The sequence below is a fragment of the Halichoerus grypus genome, chromosome 11, assembly GCF_964656455.1.
Source record: "Halichoerus grypus chromosome 11, mHalGry1.hap1.1, whole genome shotgun sequence".
In the NCBI taxonomy this organism is placed as follows: Eukaryota; Metazoa; Chordata; class Mammalia; order Carnivora; family Phocidae; genus Halichoerus; species Halichoerus grypus.
Window position 1 is genome coordinate 30,559,812 of NC_135722.1, and position 22,266 is coordinate 30,582,077.

Genomic DNA, 22,266 nt, shown 5'->3' on the forward strand with positions numbered 1-22,266 from the left:
ACTACACAATGGTATTGATGCTATATTAAAATGGCTGGTAGAAAGCAGTCGATAAGAAATTCAGAAATGGGGGCACCTGGCTCAGTAGTTGAGCGTCTGCCTTCGGCTCAGGTCATGATCCCAGGGTCCTGGGATCGAGTCCCGCATCGGGCTCCCTGCTCCACAGGAAGCCTGCTTCTCCCTCTCCCATTCCCCCTGCTTGTGTTCCCTCTCCCGCTGTGTCTCTGTCAAATAAATAAATAAAATCTTAAAAAAAAAAAAAAAAGAAATTCAGAAATGTAAAACAATTGCTTGTTTTATATTCATTATATTTTATTGGAAAAGAAATACACATTCATTTTAATAATCAGTGTTTATTTCTGTATGTATTGTTTGGATTTCACAAAAACATTTTCCAGCATTAACCATTTAAAACTCATTCATGTAAAGACCAAGAAGCAGGCAAGAATGATTGTGGTAAACAGCCTAATTACAGAAAATAATTCCTCTATTTTTACATTACAACATTTTAAACATTTTTTTTTTTGAAAATTTTATTTATTTATTTGACAGAGACACAGCGAGAGAGGGAACACAAGCAGGGGGAGTGGGAGAGGGAGAAGCAGGCTTCCCGTTGAGCAGGGAGTCCGATGCGGGGCCGATCCCAGGACCCTAGGATCATGACCTGAGCCGAAGGCAGACACCTAACGACTGAGCCACCCAGGCGCCCCTTACATTACAACATTTTAAAACGATTTTGTGTTTATTTAAGAAAGGATTTTTTTCATGCATAGTCAAGATTTTTTTCTATCACGGTATTAGACTCCCAGGGCTGCTGTAACAAATTACCACACATTGGGTGGCTTTCAACAACAGAAATATGTTCTGTCATGGTTCTGGAGTCGGAAGGTCTGAAATCAAGGTGTCAGCAAAGTTGTTGGCTCCTACTTAAAACTGAGGGAGAATCTCTTCCACGCTTCTCTCCTAGCTTTTAATGGTTGCCAGCAATCCTTGGTGTCCCCTGGCTTATAGGATGTATCATTCTAATGTCTGCTTTTATCTTCATGTGCCATTCTTCCCTGCATCTCTGTTTCTCTTCTCTTCTTCTTTTTTAAAGATTTTATTTATTTATTTGAGAGAGAGAGAAAGAGAGAGAGCATGAGAGGGAGGAGGGCCAGGGAGAAGCAGACTCCCTGCTGAGCGGGGAGCCCAACGCAAGGCTCAATTCTGGGACTCCAGGATCATGTTCTGAGCCGAAGACAGATGCTTAGCTGACTGAGCCACCCAGGCGCCCCTCTCTTCTCTTCTTATAAGGTCACCACACATATTGGATTAAGGGCCTGCTTTGCTCCGGTATGACTTCAGCTGAACTACCTACATCTGTAGTGATCATATGTCCTTCTGAGAAGGACATGAATTTTTGGGGGGGAAATACTATTCAACCTGGTGCAGTCACTTTCCATTTAACATTAAAGAAAAAATCCCCATACTATACAGGATCCAAAAATGACAGATGAAATAGGTAAATCATTGTTGAATATAACAGTGTGATCTCTTATTTTCTAACCAGATACTTGGATGGGAACGTACCTTTGGGAATCTTTCTCATTCACAATTATGACTTATATGCAAGAGAAACAAACATTTTTTCAGGAAAGATTCAGAGGAACAAGGTAGGTAGGTTCATTTTTTTCTAATTTGAGGACACTGCTCCCTACAATATTTTCTAATTCTGCACAATTAGAAATTAATTCCACTGCATAATTGCCCAGATTTGAATAAAACCTATAAAGCGGCAAACAAGCTTGAGAACTTAAATTAAATATTACAGAGGTAGATAAAGTAAATCTACAGTGAATTCGAGTATTTCATTCTTATCCTTTGCCAATACTTATGTTGATATTTTATTCACTTGTACTCACCAATTCAGCATCTGTCAACATGATTGAGGAAGATGAATTTTTCCTATATTTGAATAGTTTACTAAGCATATTAATAGTATAAATATGATTTTAGGGATAATCACTTAAGAAAGCCATCATTTATATGTACTTTTTATCAACATGCCAATGTACCCTTTGACTAATTATATCTCTTATTCATCCTTCAAGTCATAATTCAAGCATCACAAGGTCAGACCCGTTTTCCTTCAGTAAGTGAAATCCCTACTAGATGTTCTTGCAGTACCCAGTATTGCTTCTTTGTAGCTTTTACCACTGCGTTAATTTTATATTAATTTTTGTGATTATTTAACTACCATTACTCTTCTCCACTAGACTTAAACTCCATAGGACAAGTACTGTAAGGTATGTGTATTTTATTCACCTTTGTTTCTCTGCCTAGTTAGTACTTGCGGAATAACTGAAAAAATTAGAAATGCATATTTACATATAAAAAGTTGATATGTGAATCATGAATCAATCTCAATACGTTAAAGAATCCTTTACCAAGTGAATGTCTCCTAAATAAACATTTTACTATTATAGTTACTTTTGGGTAGGTAAAAACATTAGGGGCACAATCATTTTAATATCTTTTTCATATACTTTTCTATTTCAAATAGACTTGGTTGAATTATTTTGAATAGCCCAATTAAAAAATGCAGGATTCAAATGATGACAGATTTTATTATGCATCAAAGGCATTCTGGGATATTAAAATAAACATAATTTACTTTAAATATAAGTTTCATGAAACATTCTCTATGATAGCTATTGGAGCAATCCTACATTTTTACTTTGCAATGTGATAAAATGGCATATATCATATTATAAAATCCCTTTGAAACAATGAACACTATAATTTCAAAAGTGACATTTAACAGTATGATGCATTTTAAAAATAATACTTGAAAATTTAAAATTTGCATAATATCTATATTTAAGAAGACTATAGTACTACTAAATTATTCCCAAACAGAAATTAAAATTTCTTCCATGATCATTAATTATTTGATCCACAGAAAGTCTGTTGCAAATTTGAATATCTAAATTCAGAATTTAGAGCATGCAGATACAATTATAATCTCTCTCTTTTGACAGCTTGAGCTTACATATTTAGATAAATACACATAGTACTCTTCTTCTTTTTAAAAGATTTCCTGATTAGAGAAAGGACTGCATTTCAGAAGTTAAATATAATGCTCAGATAAACACATTTTTCCAGTTTTGACATGCTGCTGCTCCTTGAACTTTCTGTGTCATGCTAATATTTCTGACATTTTCTTTCTGAGGAAAAAAATGGTAAATACCCTCAATTTCGACACATATATAGTACATCTCTTTAGATAGATAGATATATCTCATACTTTCTTATATTAAGTTGATCAAGTAATATCACATGAAAAAAAAGACAAACTGTGAAGGGAAAACTTGAAGGATCAAATGATGAAAACTTTCTTTCTCATAATTTGATGGCTGCTCTAAGCTTGGCTGAGCGTGCTCTGGGGTTATCCTGTACATCCTGATCTTCTGGAGTAAGTGCTTTTTTGTGTATCAGTTCCCACATTAAAGGGGCCCTGCCTATAGAGGCCCCTTCCTTGTTTTCATGACCTGAACCCAGTTGCGATCCTTGTTTCACTTTCTGTCTAGCACTTAGGTTAAACCTTTCTGTCATGCTTATCCCAAGCAGGAATCGTTTGACAATGCGATCCTCTAATGAATGGAAGGAGAGGGCAACAAGGCGGCCACCAGGTCTCAGAAACTTCTGAGCTGTCTTCAGTCCTGTGTAAAGTTCATTGAGTTCATTGTTCACAAATATTCGAAAAGCTTGGAAAGTCTTGGTAGCAATATGGGTAGATCGTTGTAGCAAGTCTTTCCGTGCAAAAACAGCAGATGGAGGAAATGCACCTACGAATAGATTTTTAAAAACAGGAAAAGAGGACAGGAAAAATTAATATTTTCTACCGTAAATTTACTGGGTTGTGTGTGTATATATTTAAGGAACTACGTTTCATTAGAAAATTGTGGCATTTCATTCATTCTTCCATTTTATTTCCAAGCATCCGATCAAGATTTAAACTATTGTGTCAGAAACAGCTTTCATAACTCATAACAGTAACTGGAGTCAAACAAGTAGAGAAAGAGGCAGACAAATATTAGTGATTAAAAAACTTCCCAACTTGGGTGAAAAATATTAACTCACTGATACAAGAAGCTCAGTGAACTACAAATAGAATAAAGAAGAGAAAACTGCATTTAGGTGCATCATAATCAAACTACGACAACCTAAAGATAATCAGAAAAATCTTGACTACAATAAAGAAATACATAAAGGAGAACAAAAATATGATTAACAGTTATTTTCTCATGAGGACAATGGAAGCTATACAATACTGGAATAACATTCAAATTGTTGAGGGAAAAAATCTGTCTTCCAAGAAGGCTATCTAAAACTATTCTTCAGAATTAAAGGTTCAAAGACATTTTCAAATAAATAAAAAATGAGAGAATTCATTGCTAATATGTCTGCATTCAAGGAATGCTAAAGGAAACACTTCATGCTGAAATAAAATGACACCAGATGATAACTTGCATATACAGAAAAAGAGATTATAGATACATCTATAAGATATCCATATACCTCTCTACATATGGGTTCTTCTCTTAATTTCTTCAAAAGACAGGACTCTTTAAGTGAAATTATAACAATATTTTTTACATTTATATACATTATAAAATAGGTATTGATTTGTGCAAAGGATTAGAGTGGGTAAATGGAGCTATATTTTTGCAAGATTCATATGTTGTACTGGAAGTTAAAGTTGCATATTGTGGTCCCTAGAGCAATCAATAAAAGTAATGCAAAGAAATAAAGCTAATAAACTCAGAGAATAAAAATAGTACACAAAAAATATTGCTTAACATAAAAGACAGCAGAACAGAACAAGAAAACAGAAATTAGACAGAGAAGACAAATAGTAAAATGGCAGACAATAAAATCAAATATATCAATAATTACATTAAGTATAAATGTATTAAATACTCCAATATAAATGAGATTATCTGACTGAAGAATAGCAGGACCTAACTATACATTGTCTACAGAAATGTATAGAAATGTACTTTAAATATAAAAATGCAAATAAAAGTAAAAGTAAGCAAAAGGCTGTGAAAAGATATGCCATAAAGACAGAAGCATAAAAAAGAGAGATCATATTAATATTAGAAAAAACAAACCTTTAAAAAGGAGAACTCCTAGACCCAAAGAGAAACATTTCTTATTGAGAAAAAGGTCAATATAGCAGGAAAATACAACTGTAAATGCAAATGCACCAAATAACATAATTATCAAAATTTGGACATCTCCGAAAAAGACACACATTTATAAAAGCAATTGATTTTTGACCAAGTTGTTAAGTTAGTTCAATGGAGAAAGAACAGATTTTCAATGAAAGTTGATTATCATAAAAGAAGATGAACTTCAACTCTTACTGCACACTGTACACAAAACTTAATATAAAATGGATCACAGACGTAAGAGTAAACACTAAACCTAAAATATATATCTGACAAAACTCTTATCCAGAATATGTAAGGAAATCTCACAACTTAATAAGAAGCCAAACCACCTATGTTCAAAAATTTGAACAAACACTTTACAAAAGATATATAGTCAATAAACATATGTAAAGATGTTCATCATCATTAGTCATAAAAATGCCAATTAAAACCACAATGAAATATCACTACACATCCACTAGAACTGCTAAATCCTAGAAAGAAACAAACTACTGAAACTGACCCAGGAAGAAATAGATAATCTGAATAGAACTATTACAAGTGAAAGGATTGAATCAGTAATCAAAAGCAACCCACAAAGAAAAGTCCAGGCCCAGACGGCCTCACTGCTGAATTCTGCCAAACATTCAAATAATTAAAAACATTACTTCACAAATGCTTCCAAAAAATTGAAGAAAAGAGAACACTTCTCAAATTACTTTATGAGCCCAGTATTACTATGAAACTAAAACCAAAGGCATCACAAGAAAATTACAGATCAATATCTCTTATGAATCTAAACATTAAAATCCTCAACAAAATACTAGCAAACTGAATTCAGCAGCATATTAAAAGGATTATATGCCATGACCAAGTGGGATGGTCATGGTTCAACAAATGAAAATTGATCAATCTAATATGTCACATTGACAGAATGAAGGAAAAAACCCCACATGATTATGTCAAATGATGCAGAAAAAGCATTTGAAAAAATTCAACACCCTTTCATGATAAAAATACTCAAGAACTAGGAATAGAAGGAAAGTACCTCAGCATAATGAAGCTCATATATGAGAACCCAAAGCTAATATTATACTTAATGATGAAAGACTAAAAGCTTCTCCTTGAAGATCATGAACAAAACAAGAATACCCATCTTCACCACTTCTATTCAACACAGTACTGAAAGTTCTAGTCAGAGCAATCAGACAAGAAAAAGAACTAAAAGGCATCAAAACTGGAAAGGAAGTAAAATTATCTCTGTTTACAGAGGACAGGATCTTATACGTAGAAAACACTAAAGATTACATATACACAAACCCTATGAGAACTAACAAATGGATTCAGCAAAGCAGCAGTATATGAAATTAACATGCAAAAATCAGCTGTGTTTCTATCCTTAATAATTAACAATCCAAAAAAAAATTAAAAAAATTCCATTCACAATGGCATCAAAAGGAATCAGATATTTAGGAATAAAGTTAACAAAAGAAAGGTAAACCTTATGTTATGGAAGCTACAAACAATATTTAAAAAAAATTGTTTAAGATGGCAATACTCCTCCAAATTAGTTTAAGATTCAATGCAATCTCTATCAGATCCCAGCTGACTTTTTTAATACAAATTGACATGCTAATTCTAAAATTCATATGGAATTGTAAGAGACCCAGAACAGCCAAAATGATCCGGGGGGCGGGGGGGCGGGGGGGTGAAGGGAAGAGAATGAAGAAGGAGGACTCACACTTAGGGATTTCAAAACTTCCTAAAAAGCAATGGTAATTGAGACAGTGTGGTGCTGGTACAACAATGGACATAGAGATCAATGGAATATAATTGAAAGCTCAGAAATAAGCCCCATGAGCAACAGATTTTTGACAAGAATGTCAAAGCCATGCAATAGGGAAAGAATGGTTAATTGAACAAATATGTTAGGACTACTAGATAGATAGTCATATACTAAAAAATGGAGTTGGACCGTTAAATCACATAGAAAAATTAACTCAAAATGGATCAAAGACATAAATGTAAAAGCAAAAACTATAAAATTCTTAGAATTATGTCTTAGAAAGAAAACACAGGGATAAACATTAATGACTTTGAATTTGGCAAAAAAAATTCTTAGATATGACACCCAAATCACAAGCAACAAAAGAAAATTGTACATCATCAAAATTAATTTTGTTACTCAAAGGACACCATCAAGAAAGTGAAAAGACAACCGAAAGAATGGAGAAAAAATTGCAAATCATGTATCTGGTAAGGGATTAATGTATCTACAATATGTAAAAGAAGAAAATTACAAAATGATGCATGTATGATACTATTTACATTTTAAAATATGCACATCAAAACAGACAAGCTCCATTTAGTTTTCAAGAATAGGATAAACAAAAAATGTTGATTTTTAAATAAATCAATAATTTTCCTTAAACTTACTCCATTGTCATACAAATATATTAAAGTATAATGTTCAATGAACTTATAAAGGAATTTTCTATTTAATTTTTTTGCTTGATTACTCATGTCTTAAAATTTTTGTTCCTAGAGAATATTATCCCATAGAAATGTAATCCTTGTGGTCCAGATTCTCTATGGATGAAGATCAGAAAGTATGGCTGCAATCCTGGCACTTAAGTCTCATTGGCATGCTTCTTACAGCAAAGTAAATTATACAAGGCTGGTGCCTTAGTTCACATTTTAGTAACCTGTAGGTCCAGTAGTACATTAAGACACACTTGATTAATCTTCTTGGAAACAATCAGAGAAAGAAAGAAATAATACCATACTTTTACCAGGGAGCTGAGAACCTGGCTGTCTAAAGTTAACCAAATCCATGGTATGGGTTCACTCTTTCATCCACAAAAACTACTCTGTTGAAAGGCTAGTTTAGACGTTAGGGAATTTATCTTCTAACAAGCAGGCCTCTCAGAAACAAAATATCAAAGTCAAAGCTAAAGAGGGAGGTCAACTTTTTTTCTATTTGTTATTCAATCGCTCCATGCTCCACAGAAAGAGTTTTGGTCACTGGGAAATGTATTTTAAAATATTCTAAAATCTGAACAAATATACAACTCTTCATGTTTTAGAGCTTGGATTTAGAGGATGCTTCAGGAAGGGTGTATTCCTAAAGACTTGCATAATTTAAACCTTGCATAATTCAACACTAATTTTCTCAAGGAAAAAATGTATTATAAAATAAATTTCAATTTACATGTATTTTGATGTAAAATAGGACATAAACATCCATGGAACACAAGAAGCATCAAATAATGTAGCATGTTTTTGCTTTAATGCTTTAAAATTTTGTTTCATAACATTATCTCTAATATTTTATAGATATTAAATGGATGGCTCAACATGGTAATTGCTTAGCATTCTTGACATTTTATCACATTTCAGAGATATACATTTGAGGATGTGGTTATTAACAGCACTGAATTAGCCATACCTGACTTTATGTTAAACAATTTGATGAAATAACAGAAAAGCAGAGAGTTTAATAATATTTGCTTGATATTGTCAATGAATATATTTTCAAAAAATAATGAAAATATCTTCATGAAGTCCCAAAAGTTCATTTTTGCTTTTGCTTCACTAGCATTTGGAGATATATCTTGAAAGAGGTTGCTGTGGCCGATGTTGAAGAGATTACTGCCTATGTTCTCCTCTTGATGGATTCCTGTCTCACATTGAGGTCTTTCATCCATTTTGAGTTTATCTTTGTGTATGGTGTTAGAGAATGGTCGAGTTTCATTCTTCTGTATATAGCTGTCCAATTTTCCCAGCACCATTTATTGAAGAGACTGCCTTTTTTCCATTGCATATTTTTTCCTGTTTTGTCGAAGATTATTTGACCATAGAGTTGAGGGTCCATATCTGGGCTCTCTATTCTGTTCCATTGGTCTATAGGTCTGTTTTTGTGCCAGTACCATGCTGTCTTGGTGATCACTGCTTTGTAATAAAGCTTGAAATCAGGCAATGTGATGCCCTCAGCTTTGTTTTTCTTTTTCAACATTTCCTTGGCTATCTGGGGTCTTTTTGGGACTTCATCAAGATAAAAAGCTTCTGCACTGCAAAGGAAACAGTCAACAAAACAAAGAGGCAACCCACAGAATGGGAGAAGATACTTACAAATGACACTACAGACAAAGCACTGATTTCCAAGATCTATAAAGAACTTCTCAAACTCAACACCCAAAAAACAAATAATCAAGTCAAAAAAATGGGCAGAAGACATGAACAGACACTTCTCAAAAGAAGACATACAAATGGCTAACAGACACATGAAAAAATGTTCATCATCATTAGCCATCAGGGAAATTCAAATAAAAACCACATTGAGATACCACCTTACACCAGTTAGAATGGCAAAAATTGAAAGGCAAGAAACAACCAATTTGGGAGAGGTTGTGGAGAAAGGGGAACCCTCTTACACTGTTGGTGGGAATGCAAGTTGGTACAGCCACTTTGGAAAACAGTGTGGAGGTTCCTCAAAAAATTAAAAATAGAGCTACCCTATGACCCAGCAATTGCACTACTCGGTATTTACCCCAAAGACACAGATGTAGTGAAAAGAAGGGCCATATGCACCTCAATGTTCATAGCAGCAATGTCTGCAATAGCCAAACTCTGGAAAAGAGCAGAGATGCCCTTCAACAGAGGAATGGATAAAGAAGATGTGGTCCATATATACAAAGGAATATTACTCAGCCATCAGAAAGGATAAATACCCAACTTCTACATCAACACATTGGATAGGACTGGAGGAGATTATGCTAAGTGAAATAAATCAAGCAGAGAAAGTCAATTATCATAGGGTTTCACTTATTTGTGGAACATAAGGAACAGCATGGAGGACATTAGGAGAAGGAAGGGAAAAATGAAGGGGGGGATATCAGAGTGGGAGATGAACCATGAAAGACTACGGACTCCGAGAAACAAACTGAGGTTTTTAGAGGGGAAGGGGGTGGGGGGAAGTGGTAGCACAGTGATGGGTATTAAGGAGGGCACGTACTTCATGGAGCACTGGGTGTTATATGAAAACAATGACTCATGGATCACTACATTAAAAACTAATGATGTGGGGCGCCTGGGTGGCTCAGTCATTAAGCGTCTGCCTTTGGCTCAGCATGATCCCAGGGTCCTGGGATCGAGTCGCACGTCGGGCTCCCTGCTCGGCAGGAAGCCTGCTTCTCCCTCTCCCACTCCCCCTGCTTGTGTTCCTGCTCTCGCTATCTTTCTCTCTGTCAAATAAATAAATAAAATCTTAAAAAAAAAAAAAACAACTAATGATGTATTGTATGGTGACTAACATAACATAATAAAATTAAATTAAATTAAAAAAATAATGAAAATAGAAAATGTTAAAATAACAAAATAATACCTGAAATCACCATATAAATTCTAATAAAATAATAGCATTGGTTCATTTGACATAACAAAGTATGGTAGGCATTTCTCTTTACCAGCTAAAATGGCACCTTCCTGTGGCAGAACTATAGTTTATAATTCATTCAGCCAGCTAGCTGTGAAACTATGAGATTCCTGACTAGTTCTTTTAATTGAAGGGATCTGTTTTTATTTCAAAGTATTTCACATAAAGTGAGAATTTATTCATATTTTATATCATGCAACTTCATGTTTATATAATTAATATTCACTTTAAATATATCCACACTGAATATGAATTTGCAGCTGAAAAATTAACACCACTGTGATCAGACAATTTTTTCTTTATAAGGTCTAAGTAGGCCTTGCCAATGTCATATAATGGAGAAAGAAAATAAGAGCTTCCATTTTATTTAGGAATGGTCTTAAAGATAATAGGATAACTCCAAACCATGAAAAGCTTTTCTTCTGGGGCTTTTTTAAATTTTTGTTTAGGGAATCCTAATCTGAACTATGTGCAATGGGTTTCCTGGGTAGGATTTCCAGGTATGGTCCTATCAACTCTGCAAGTCACATCTTCATGGACCAGAAGACGATAAAGGACTGTGATGGGCAATATGTTTTGTGGAGCTTTTTGGTGCTGCTCTGGGGACCAAAAGTACACATCCTGCCTTATTTTAGATAAGTTCAATTTCCAGGGATACCCTTCCTTTATAAACTGGCACTTTTGTTTCTGTAATTTATAGGAAGAAAGATTGACAATACAGATTTTATAAAATGAAATTAAAAAGAAAAAAAAATTTAAACAGCATATGGTAATGGAAATTAAAATAGTAAAAACAAAACATCAACTGGCAATGGTACAGATAGAGAAAAAGACAAGAAAAGACAATCCTACTATCAAGGATTAAGCAAGGTGTTTTTTTTTAAATTTTGTTTTATTATGTTATGTTAGTCACCATACAGTACATCATTAGTTTTTGATGTAGTGTTCCATGATTCATTGTTTGCATATAACACCCAGTGCTCCATGCAATATGGGTATTAATACCCATCACCGGCGTATTAAGGAAGCAAGGTGTCTTTGTCTGAATTAGAAAGTTTAAAGACAATCAGTAAATGTCATGTGCCTGTAAGGTAGCAAAAATGGGTTTGCTTGTGTAAGTCACTGGTCAGAGAGCAAGGAACAGAGTTCTCCCAGGTAAGTAGAGACCATGTGGGAATATCTGCTAGACTCTAAATTAGGCCAAAGGAAGAAAAATATTAATGAGAACTGGTCCTTGCCCTTGAGGAGCTTACTGTTTTGCAACCCTTCTCTCTTCTTCCACTTCTTTATCATATCCTATATTCTGTTATCAGAGATAGAAACTGGTCCTCTCTATTATTCTATTTCCTGATTTTAGTCACAGATCTTGTATGGCTAATTCATTTGATTAAGGCATAGTAGGTAAGACAGAAAATACAGATTCATTTGATTTGGTGCTTAGAGAAAATCTCCTTTTTTGTGTTTTCTAGTCTACCAATGGACTAGGCCAATGTATATGAGTTCTAAGTGGGAAGAGGTGTGCACTTGTCACACTTTACTGCAATTACTAGTTTACTTGTCTGTCTCAGTACCTTGACTTGTGAATAGGAGCTACTTCATGTTCACTCTTCATATCCCTCATACTTACCAGAGAAGCTTGTGATTCTCAACCTTGACTGCACATCAGTCACCTGTGGAGCCTTTGAAAAAATAAAGATGCCTGGCCCCAGTCCAGACCTATGGAATCAGTTTCAGGGGTTTATTACACAGTAATCACTATTTTTAAAAAGCTTCACAGAGGATTCTGATTGCAGCCAAGATTAAGAACTACTATAGTAAACACTCAGTAAATGTTTGTTGAAAAGATAATAAATAGATAATGAATGGAAAAAAATAAATGGATAAGTGAATGAAAATCCAGGATCATTATTACAGTTTCATTCACATCATTAGATGGCTATATGAAGAATATAATACTCAGTCACATCAAAGAATGGCTAAATGAAGAGCATCTTTTTAGTCACAGAAAACATCATGAACTGAATTTTCAAATAATGTCATGAAATGTCCTACTTTTTGGCCAAATGTGAATGTGGATACCGAATTATGAATTTAATGGGGCAAATGAACTCTAAAATTTGCTAGCAATTTCATTATCTCAACATAACTATTTCCTTGTATTTAATGATATTTGACACTTGCTGGAAATGTCTTAATAAATCAACTATTTGCACATGCAACATAACACCTGCAATTAACTTTAACCTCCAGAAATGCAAACTTGCAAGCCCTTATTAACTGAAATGAGCCAATGTGCAAGGTGAACGTTTTGCATATTTCTTTTACAGAATAAAATAAGACATGAGAATGTAAAAGGCGAAAGATTTATGCAATCTGAAGAGAAACCGGAGCGTAAGACATGAGAATGTAATGGTCATCAAGACCTTCAGTGTTTTCAGCTCTAATTTTTTTCCACAAAGATTAGTGCACAATATTGTTGAGATTTTCTGTAAGCTTTTATTTCACTTAACACCTATAAAATCTTAAACCACAAGTTTTCTCAATTCTTCAAAATAGCAGAACTGTTTTCCTCCTAATATTTTTTTCATGTTTTGAGGTTTTTTTATCCTTCTAATACTTTATAATAGCAAAATTATGTCAGTAAACTGACTATAAAAAGGAATTAAAGGCTAACATACATTTAATAGCAAGATGTTTTCAAGTTAAGTACACTAAGTACACTTTAAAAAATGTATAGTTAAAAGTTAATGTACATTAAATCCACTATGGGGTAACAAGTTGTAATTTCAATTCAATTTTACATTATTTGGTACTTACCTCTCATAGTAATGTTGAGAAAATTCCTGACATAGAGATTGACCCAAGCTGTTTAAGAAAATTGAGTTCTGCCTCATAAGAGGCACTCCATTCTCACATTCCAAATCAGGTTTGTTGTTGCAGGATTTTTAAAGTTCCTGACAGTCTCATATTCTAATTCTTCCCTTTCTCTCATACTAGCAATTTTTGATGGCTCTATATCTGAATTGTATTGAGAACCCCACCATTTCTCACCAATTCTACTACTATCACCCTAATCCAAGCCATCATCACCTTTTCCACACAGCCATCAGACCAATCTTTTTCATATGAAAATTAGATCATGTGATTACACTGCTCAGCACCTCTAGGGTCTTCCTATCACATGAGATAGAAACTGAAGTTCTTACCTTGGCCAAATGTCTCTATGTCATATGCAACCATTGCTTCCTACCACCCCCATTTCTCTGACCTCACCTTCCTGACCTTGAGCTCTGTACCTTAACTGAACCATGGCATGGTCCTGCCTAGGTTCTTTGACCTGTACCTAGAAAATCTGCTTTCATATAGCTGGATGGCTTATTCCCTACTTAATTCAGGTCTCCTCTTAAACATCACAGAATTAGAGCGCCTGGGTGGCTCGGTCAGTTAAGTGTCTGCCTTTGGCTCAGGTCATGATCTCAGGGTCCTGGGATCGAGCCCGACATTGAGCTACACATCAAGCCCCACATTGGGCTCCCTGCTTCTCCCTCTCTCTGCCCCTCCCCCCTGCTTGTGTGCTCTCTCTCTCAAATAAATAAATAAAATCTTGAAAAAATAAACATCACAGAATTAGAAAGGTTGTTGTCTTTAACAGTTATGAAAAGTAGCATCCTGTCACTAAAGTCCCCTTACACTATTTAATTTTTTCCACAATACTTTATCAGGGACAAATATTTACTTATTTACCACCTGTCTTCCTCTACTAGATGATGTGCTCAGTGAAAAGAGAACTGTTTGTTCACTGCCATAAATCCTTTGAACCAAGAAGACTTGGTGGATTTAAAGAATGACTGCATTTGTACTTTAAAGTTATAAACATAGTCATTGTTAAAAAAAAAAAAAGGCAAAAAGAAATATCATCAGTTGTATACGTAGTAAAAGATTAATGTCATTACTCCTTTAATCCCACCCCAAAAAGCAAACAAAAGGCGTATTTTATAACTTTTTTCCTTGATAAATATATGACATTTTGTATATAAATGTACCTATGCATATATTTGTAAGGAGGGAATGATCTGCACAATAACCTGCAAATTGCTTTGTTTGTGTATCTTAAAAATTTCAGTTGTATAGATGCATTATAATCCATTTTGTTTGTTCATTAACAAATGTTTGTGGTTTGTGGTGTGGAGTACAGTAATTATGATAGAGGCAGTCTCTACTCTGGTGGAGCTCATACTGCTATCACAGCAACATTTAGGATGTTCTCTCTTTTTGCTATCACAAAAATGCTGCAGTAAACATGTGAATTACACATTTTAAAGTTCTGCATGGTAGAAAAACTCTACAAAATAAACAGACAGCCACGTTGTGGGAAAAATATTTGTAACTATTTGAGCCTATGATAGTAGTCTATAGGATTAGAGTATTTAGGTCAAAGACTTTTTGTGCCCATTTAAATTTGGATCAATACTTCTAAATTTACTCTCTCAATAGATTGTACCAATTTATTTCCCTCAATAGTACATGAGAGAGCCCATCTCCCCACGTCTACACTAGTACTAAAACTAGCACTCTTTTTAACCTTAACTAGCCTAATAGAGTGAACAAATGATAGTTTACAGTTATTTATTTGCATTTCTTTGGCAATTAGTAGAATGGGGAATCCTTTCAAATCTAATGGCCATTTGATTTCAGCTATGAATTGACTGAGCAAACCCTTTGTTCATGTTCTTATTCTGATGTTGTTTTTTCTTTATTGATTTAGAAGAGCTATTTATAAAATAAGGATATTAACCATTTTCTCTCATATATAGTCACAAATATTTTTCAGAGATTGTGACTGTCTTTTTACTTTGTGGAGTTTTTCTGCCATACAGAAATTAAAAGAGTATATAGATTTTTTTCATATCTTTTAGATTTTATCAAGTTTAGGAAAGCTCTCCCCACACCAAGATTATGTAGATTTAATCAACTCTATATTTTCTGGTATATTTCTAGTTTTATTTCCTATATTTAAATATTTAATTCACAGAAAATTTATTTTTAGTATGGTATGAGGTAGGGATCTAACTTCATCTTTTTGAAAATTACATAGCCAATTGTTCTATTAAGTTGTACATTATTTCCCTACTCATTTGAAGTACCACTTTGATCATATACTATATTTTTATACACAAATAGATCTTCTGGATTCTCAATTGTGTTCCACTGATGTATTTCTTTATTTTTCTGCCAATACCAAATTATTATTGTTTTTTTCCCCAGTATGTTTTGCTATCAGGTGGTACAAACTCCTCTACCCTCACCATTATCCTTCCTTAAAAAATTTTCTTGGGTATTCTCATGCATTTGTTATTCCAAATTAAATTTAGAAAGAATCAATAAAGTATATAACAAATATTTTGATTAAAATTGCACTGAAGTTTTTAAACTGATTTGGATAAAATTTACATTATCATAAAACCTATCCAGGGAACATAGTATTTCCATTAATATTTTACATGTCCTTTGTTATCTTCACCTAAATTATGGTCAGGCTGTTTGTGTGAGTACTAAGCTTACACATATGCACTTTAAACATCCGTATGGAAAAGCATAAAAAATGACAATACTTATATTAAGACAACATGGTGTAATAGAAATGGCGCTGGGCTATAGAAAGGAGAAACTAGGTTCAATGATCAGATCTTTTACTTTTTAATAGCTGTTTGATATGGGGCAATAACACTTAATTTCTAAGTTTGTTTTCCCACTAGAACATGAGATAACACTTTTCACAAGATTATTGTAAAGATCAAATAAAGAAAATGTTCAGAAGCACATACTCCGTATAGTTACTTTATGAATGCCATTCATCCATTTATTTATTTGCTATTCTCAGTTGTACAGTGGAGTAGGTGAGGAAGGGATTTGATATGTTAATTTGAAGATTCTACCAAACTAATTCTATTTTGATCCTGGACTAATAGGAGAGTAGGTGGGGTAGAGGGTTGTTGAAACCTCTGAAGCATCTGAGTAATTCTCATTGGATTTAGGCATCAGATTAAAAGACTTCAGTATCCAAAAGGAAGTATAAAATTTTCCTTTTGTACAAATTAATGGTGCACTTCTAAGTTTACAAAGTGGCATTTAGGCCTTAAGACTATGAAGATAGCATGGTATAGATATGAGAAATCAGGGGCGCCTGGGTGGTTCAGTTGGTTAGGCCTTCGGTTTGGGTCATGATCTCAGGTCCTGGGATCGAGCCTCTGCTCAGTGGGGAGCCTCCTTCGCCCTCTCTCTCTGCCCCTCCCACCTCTCATGTGTGTTCTCTCAAACAAATAAAATCTTTAAAAAAATGAGACATTATTTAAAAATCACTTTTTAGTTTGACCTTGACTATTTAATGACTGATGCTAACAAATAAGAGCCCTAACTTAACTAACCTAAACCTTCCAGGTTGCATTACATTCACCTGGCCAGATTATTTCCCATAATTAAACTTTTAGATTTCTCTTGCCATCCAAGTATACAACTTTTCTTCTGGTATCTTGTGCACAAAGTATTTATTTGTCTCCATTCTTTCCTTCTGCCTTTGCTCTAGTTTTCATGGAGCACCTTTCTGCACAGGGCATCTTCTTTCTTGAGCATATTTCCACAAGGATGAAATATATTTGTGAATCATTTTAAACCATACCATTTGTTTTCAGAAATCCAAAATCCCAATTTATTTAGTCCGCTTATTAGTTGCATGGAATCTGAGGCTAACAGAAATTGTTTCAATTAAAATTGGCATCAGGAGTATTTGGTAAAATTCAGTAACTGCATCCTGAATAATACATCATTCATTCATTCAGACAATATTTACTATGCACAGTGTACTAAACACTGGGGATTAAAATGTTTATGAAGACATTGTAGTCCCTGCCCTCAAAAAATTCAAACCCAATAGGGAGAATGATATGTAAATATTGTGAGGAGGGCTAGAAACAAGGATTGTACACACCATTAAGGGAACAAAAAGAGAAAAAAAAAGAATCTTGACCCCTGTATAGAAAGCATTTTCCATCTACTGTTCTGGGCACAGTGACCTTGTTAACTATATAGCACCTTCACTCCCCAACCAAATACCAATGTGTCTTTTGGCAAGTAAAGTCTGAGAAAAGCAGCATGCTACACTCTTCTAGAGATCCACAATGTCCATTAGCATGGTAAAGCTCTGAATATAATTGTTAAACTCTATTCACCTAGCACTTCCAAACTTTCTGAAATAAGAACTTTAATTTTTAATAACAACTACCCATTCCATAGAATTTGTTTTTTGGGTAGGAAAATACTTAAAGTATGTTTGGTGTTAATCACTCCTCACATATCTTAATTATGTCATTAAGTCCCTATAATAATTCTGAGGCAAGAGGTAGATATTCTCATTTCCATTTAAAGGTGAAAAGTTGAGGGTTAAAGGTCACTTCCCAAGTTCACAGGACCCAAATGGAAATTTGGTCTTTTTAACATGAAGCCCATCCCTACATCCATTCTTTTTATAAGACAGAATGAATCTAACTCCTCCGGAAGAGAGGCATAACATTTCTGGCTAGTTCATCTGAGAAACACTCTGGGAAGGACAGATTAACATTAGTTTTTTTGTCTTGATTTTTTTTAAAAAAACTCTATTTATTATATAGGGGTGTTTATTTTTCAGTTTCCTGAGGATGTTCTTGAGTTTTCTTGTCTTTATGCGTGCTCAAAACAAAGCAACAATTTTAAGATGGTACATTCACCAAACCGTCTCATCTCCTTTTTCCTGGTTAGAATTAAAGGAAGTTAAGATGAAATCACATGGCTCATAATGATTTCCAGAAGCTCCGATTCCATGTCTAGTGTTTTATATAACAATCTCATTTTCTGGGAGAAAATGAGGGTAGAATCTTTACTCTAAGCCTGAATAGCCTTTTACTGAGAGATGTTGTAATGGAACCCAAATCACTTTGCATCGAGTTGCAAGAGTTTGGCTTTCTCTCCACTTTTCCCCTGGGGAGATGTGCATTGTTAGGCCTAAAGACTGCACATCTGGTGCAGGCGGCAACTGCCCTGGTCTCTTACCTGGGAACGGTAATGAATACCTTTGGCTTTTGTCCTTTTCATTGTATTGAAAATAACATATTGTTAGCTCAGGTTATTAGACTGTAAATTTGCCTTTTTCATCAGCTTTCTTGATAGTGTGTTTAAAAAAGAAACAGTTACTACTACTGTCATTACCAAAAGACTTTTGCACAAATACTGATTACATGTTTTTGATTAAGAATCTAGACTCAACCAATGCAGTACACACTGGGCTTTTCCTGACTCACTTGCTAGAAAAGGAGCCCTTTATAGTTGTTTTTATGTTCCAAAAATTAGTGCTTAATATTCTCTTGCTAAGCAAAATGAGGGGACAAGCTTGTGTACAATTAAGAAAAAAGGGCTCTGATGGCTAAAATCTTGGATAATTAAACCCAGCTCCTTTTATTTTTTTCTTTAAAGCTTCTTGGGAAATGTTGTAAGAGAAGACTGGAAGATTTTCTATACATTTGATATTGTGCATTTCTTGTAAATACACAGTTTTAGCAATGACAGGGCAGTGATCATTGCTCTCTTCATAGTCTAAATGCCTTTCTCCCTCTTCTTATAGTTTATATCTACTCATCCCTAATGCTCACAAAGGTAGGATCTTCTCCAGCAAGCTTTTGCAATGACCTTTTTATACATATTTCAACAAACTATTACCATTCTACATTATTGGTCTATTAACATCTACTAGGCTGCAAAAGATCCAAAGATATTTTATTATCTTCTTTTATATCCTCAGTCCCAGGTCTAAAGCGTGGTGCACAGTAGGTGGCAAAGGGGAAAATCCACTAAATAAGAGATATTGTTCCAGCCCCAAAGATCAAGATGCACCATAAATGGTATTTTAAGTGTGGAGATTCATGAACACAACCCTGAAATCTTTGTAAGATTTTTTGTGTATATGCAGTTTTATGTGGAGATAATCCAGGGTTTTCATTGAATTCTCAGCTGTATCAGGGACCTCAAAATAGGTAAATTCATGGTGAAAAAAGAGTTTTCTAAGTTTTCAGCTTATAATTTACCACCTTTAATGATACCACCAAAAAAGTCTCTGTCTTCATTTAGTTTTATTTTGTTGTATTTTTCTTTAACTCCAGGAATACCACCACTTAGCATCATCAGAAGCAGAGACTGAGAACCCCCTTCATGCGTGACAGCAGAACTTGGAAATTCTATCAGTGAATACTCAGTTTTCTGCTGACTCACAAGGGATTTCATATTAAAAGTAAGAGAAAACCTTGCTTAGTAACAGTCTGCACTACATACAATAATAGAACACAATTTGTATGGGGAAGCGTTAAGATAGATTTCATTCATAAAAAACACCATGCTTCTGGCTAGATAAATGACTTAAAGTCCCAGAGAGAAATTATCATTTTTAGTTCTGGGATACCCTTATGCTACTTACACTTTTTAACATTTAATACATTCACATGTTCAAATGTATTGAGATTTTTAAGCTTGTGAATGAAATTAGCAACGTGCTGTGGCTGTCAACGTGATGCACTGCAATTCCCCGAGTGGTAGGGTTTAAAAATTAATTCAGCTCTTGCACCTGTTTGCCGGCATTCGTCTGTTGAATTTCCATCGCATTTAATAAGTCTCTGTGACGCAACTCGTGTCCTTTTGCCTGGGCTCCTATAATACAGTGTTAAATTCTCACCCATTTGAAATTCAAGTAATATTACAAATTTCAAACTGTTAATTAAAGTCTGTGAACTTGAATGGTTCTGTATAAAATTGGCTTTACTCAGTGAGGTTCTTTTTAAACTTCTTCAGCATCTCATCTAATCCCCAACTCCTACCAGGTTAAGTCTGATTTCAACATGATCTCACTATGGGTGGCTGAGGCTCACAAATCCTCCTACAATAGGGAAAAAATCAAGTTATGGGTTTGAGCAAAAAAGGTAAAGAGGAATATTACCCGCTGAGGTGAAATAAGAAATATGGCTCAGAATTAAAGGAAAGGATTGATATTCTTCATGTATTACTTTTCAATAAAATACATTATACTATAATACTTTATAATGTAATGCAATATACTATAACATAGTATAATACTATAATTCTATAGTATCTAAGTCTTAAAATGCTGAGTATGGATGGGATATCTCAACGTGAATCATGATTCCTTTTATCTGTGTAGGTGGTCAACGTTAAATTTAATTACTGAGTCTTTAAGGAGGGATTGAGGCCTATTTGCCAAATGCTGTGAACACAAAGCAAAAGTCTAAACAGAAGGTTCTAGCATATCTAAGACCCATAATAAGATACTGTATTTGAACCTTTAGGAATAGTCAACAGGGAGTGCAGTACTACTCTCAGAGTTGGGCCATTTACACTTCCCAGAGTTGGGAGATAGTAACAAGAAAAGGTATGTAACTATGCTCTTCTTTTTCTTATAAGGTCAGCACATACTCGTAATTGATCTTTGGGCTCTAAGGTAAGTTGCCCACCCTCCTGTATCATACTTAACCTGCAATGGAACACTTCTCAACTGTATTACAATGATCTTTGAAAAATATTTGTCACTTCCACTGAAACATAAGCTTCCAGAAGGCAGGGACTGTGTATTACTTTCAGAAAGTAGGGAGTGTGTATTATCATCATTTTTCTCATAATAGGCTTGTGGAAAGACTAACAGACTATCTGACTGAACTGAAGAATAGATAATTAATTTCTCCAAGGGCCAATAGCATGTGGATTTTAATTAAGTCACAGATGATAAATATCTTTTTCTACCACATCCAAATTCAATACTGAACTGCATTCTCCCATCTTTTATTTTTCTGCCTCTTCCATCCTATTAACTTGGTCTAGGAGCAGTGTCCAGGGATAATGTCCCAGGAAGGCTTTTAGTTTCTAGAAGGATGTGTATCCGTTTTGAAAAACAATGTTTCAAGGGCTAACGTCACATATGTGTCATTAATCTCACTAGGGGATTTATACTAGAAAGGAAGTACCCCATCTCCTCTCTAAAATCCCTTAAGTATGCACCAAAAATTAACTATATGGTTTTTAGTAACAACCCTAAGATGTAAGCCAAATATCTAATAATGATATGATTAAATAAATTTGAATATCTCTTACTGACACACAGTATAGTGCCATAAATGTGGCATGATATCAAGTAAAAAAAAAAAAATCAAAATTATATACACTCAATCATTTCAACTGAAAAATGTGAGAATAAAGGTAAAGAGATAACATATGTAAAATGATAATCATGTTATGGTGGTAGAGTGGTGTTATAGGTTCTTAAAGTTTTCACTTGAATTTCTTAACAATGTTGCATATATGACTTACAAATGAAAATCTTGTATTTTCTCTATGATCATGAATTTTACATACTTTTTACATGTATTTGTAAAGCAGATTCTATCAACAACTAGATAAGGTAAATTCTTTGTACTGACTAGCTTTTATCAAGTGCCTATCATATGCCTGCCATAAGAGTAGGTAGTTTTAAAATGTAATTTCTAATCATCATGACAATCTTATAAGTTAGGAACCATTATCCTTACCTTAGAGAAGATCAGAATGGTT

General features: G+C 34.2%; 1 protein-coding gene across 4 annotated transcripts in view; it reads right to left on the reverse strand.

Annotated features, from left to right (window-relative positions):
- Positions 1 to 311: 311 nt before the first annotated feature.
- METTL15 (methyltransferase 15, mitochondrial 12S rRNA N4-cytidine) overlaps positions 312 to 22,266 on the reverse strand; it is a 191,469-nt gene continuing 169,514 nt past the window's right edge. For 3 of the 4 annotated variants that reach the window (XM_036109505.2, XM_036109502.2, XM_036109503.2), the window contains exon 6: positions 312 to 3,827. In XM_036109505.2, the coding sequence (XP_035965398.1) occupies positions 3,382 to 3,827 (446 nt within the window). In that variant the 3' untranslated portion in view covers positions 312 to 3,381. Of the gene's footprint in view, positions 3,828 to 8,465; positions 9,269 to 22,266 lie in introns of those variants that run through there. The other variant, XM_078058281.1, reaches the window with a different exon arrangement.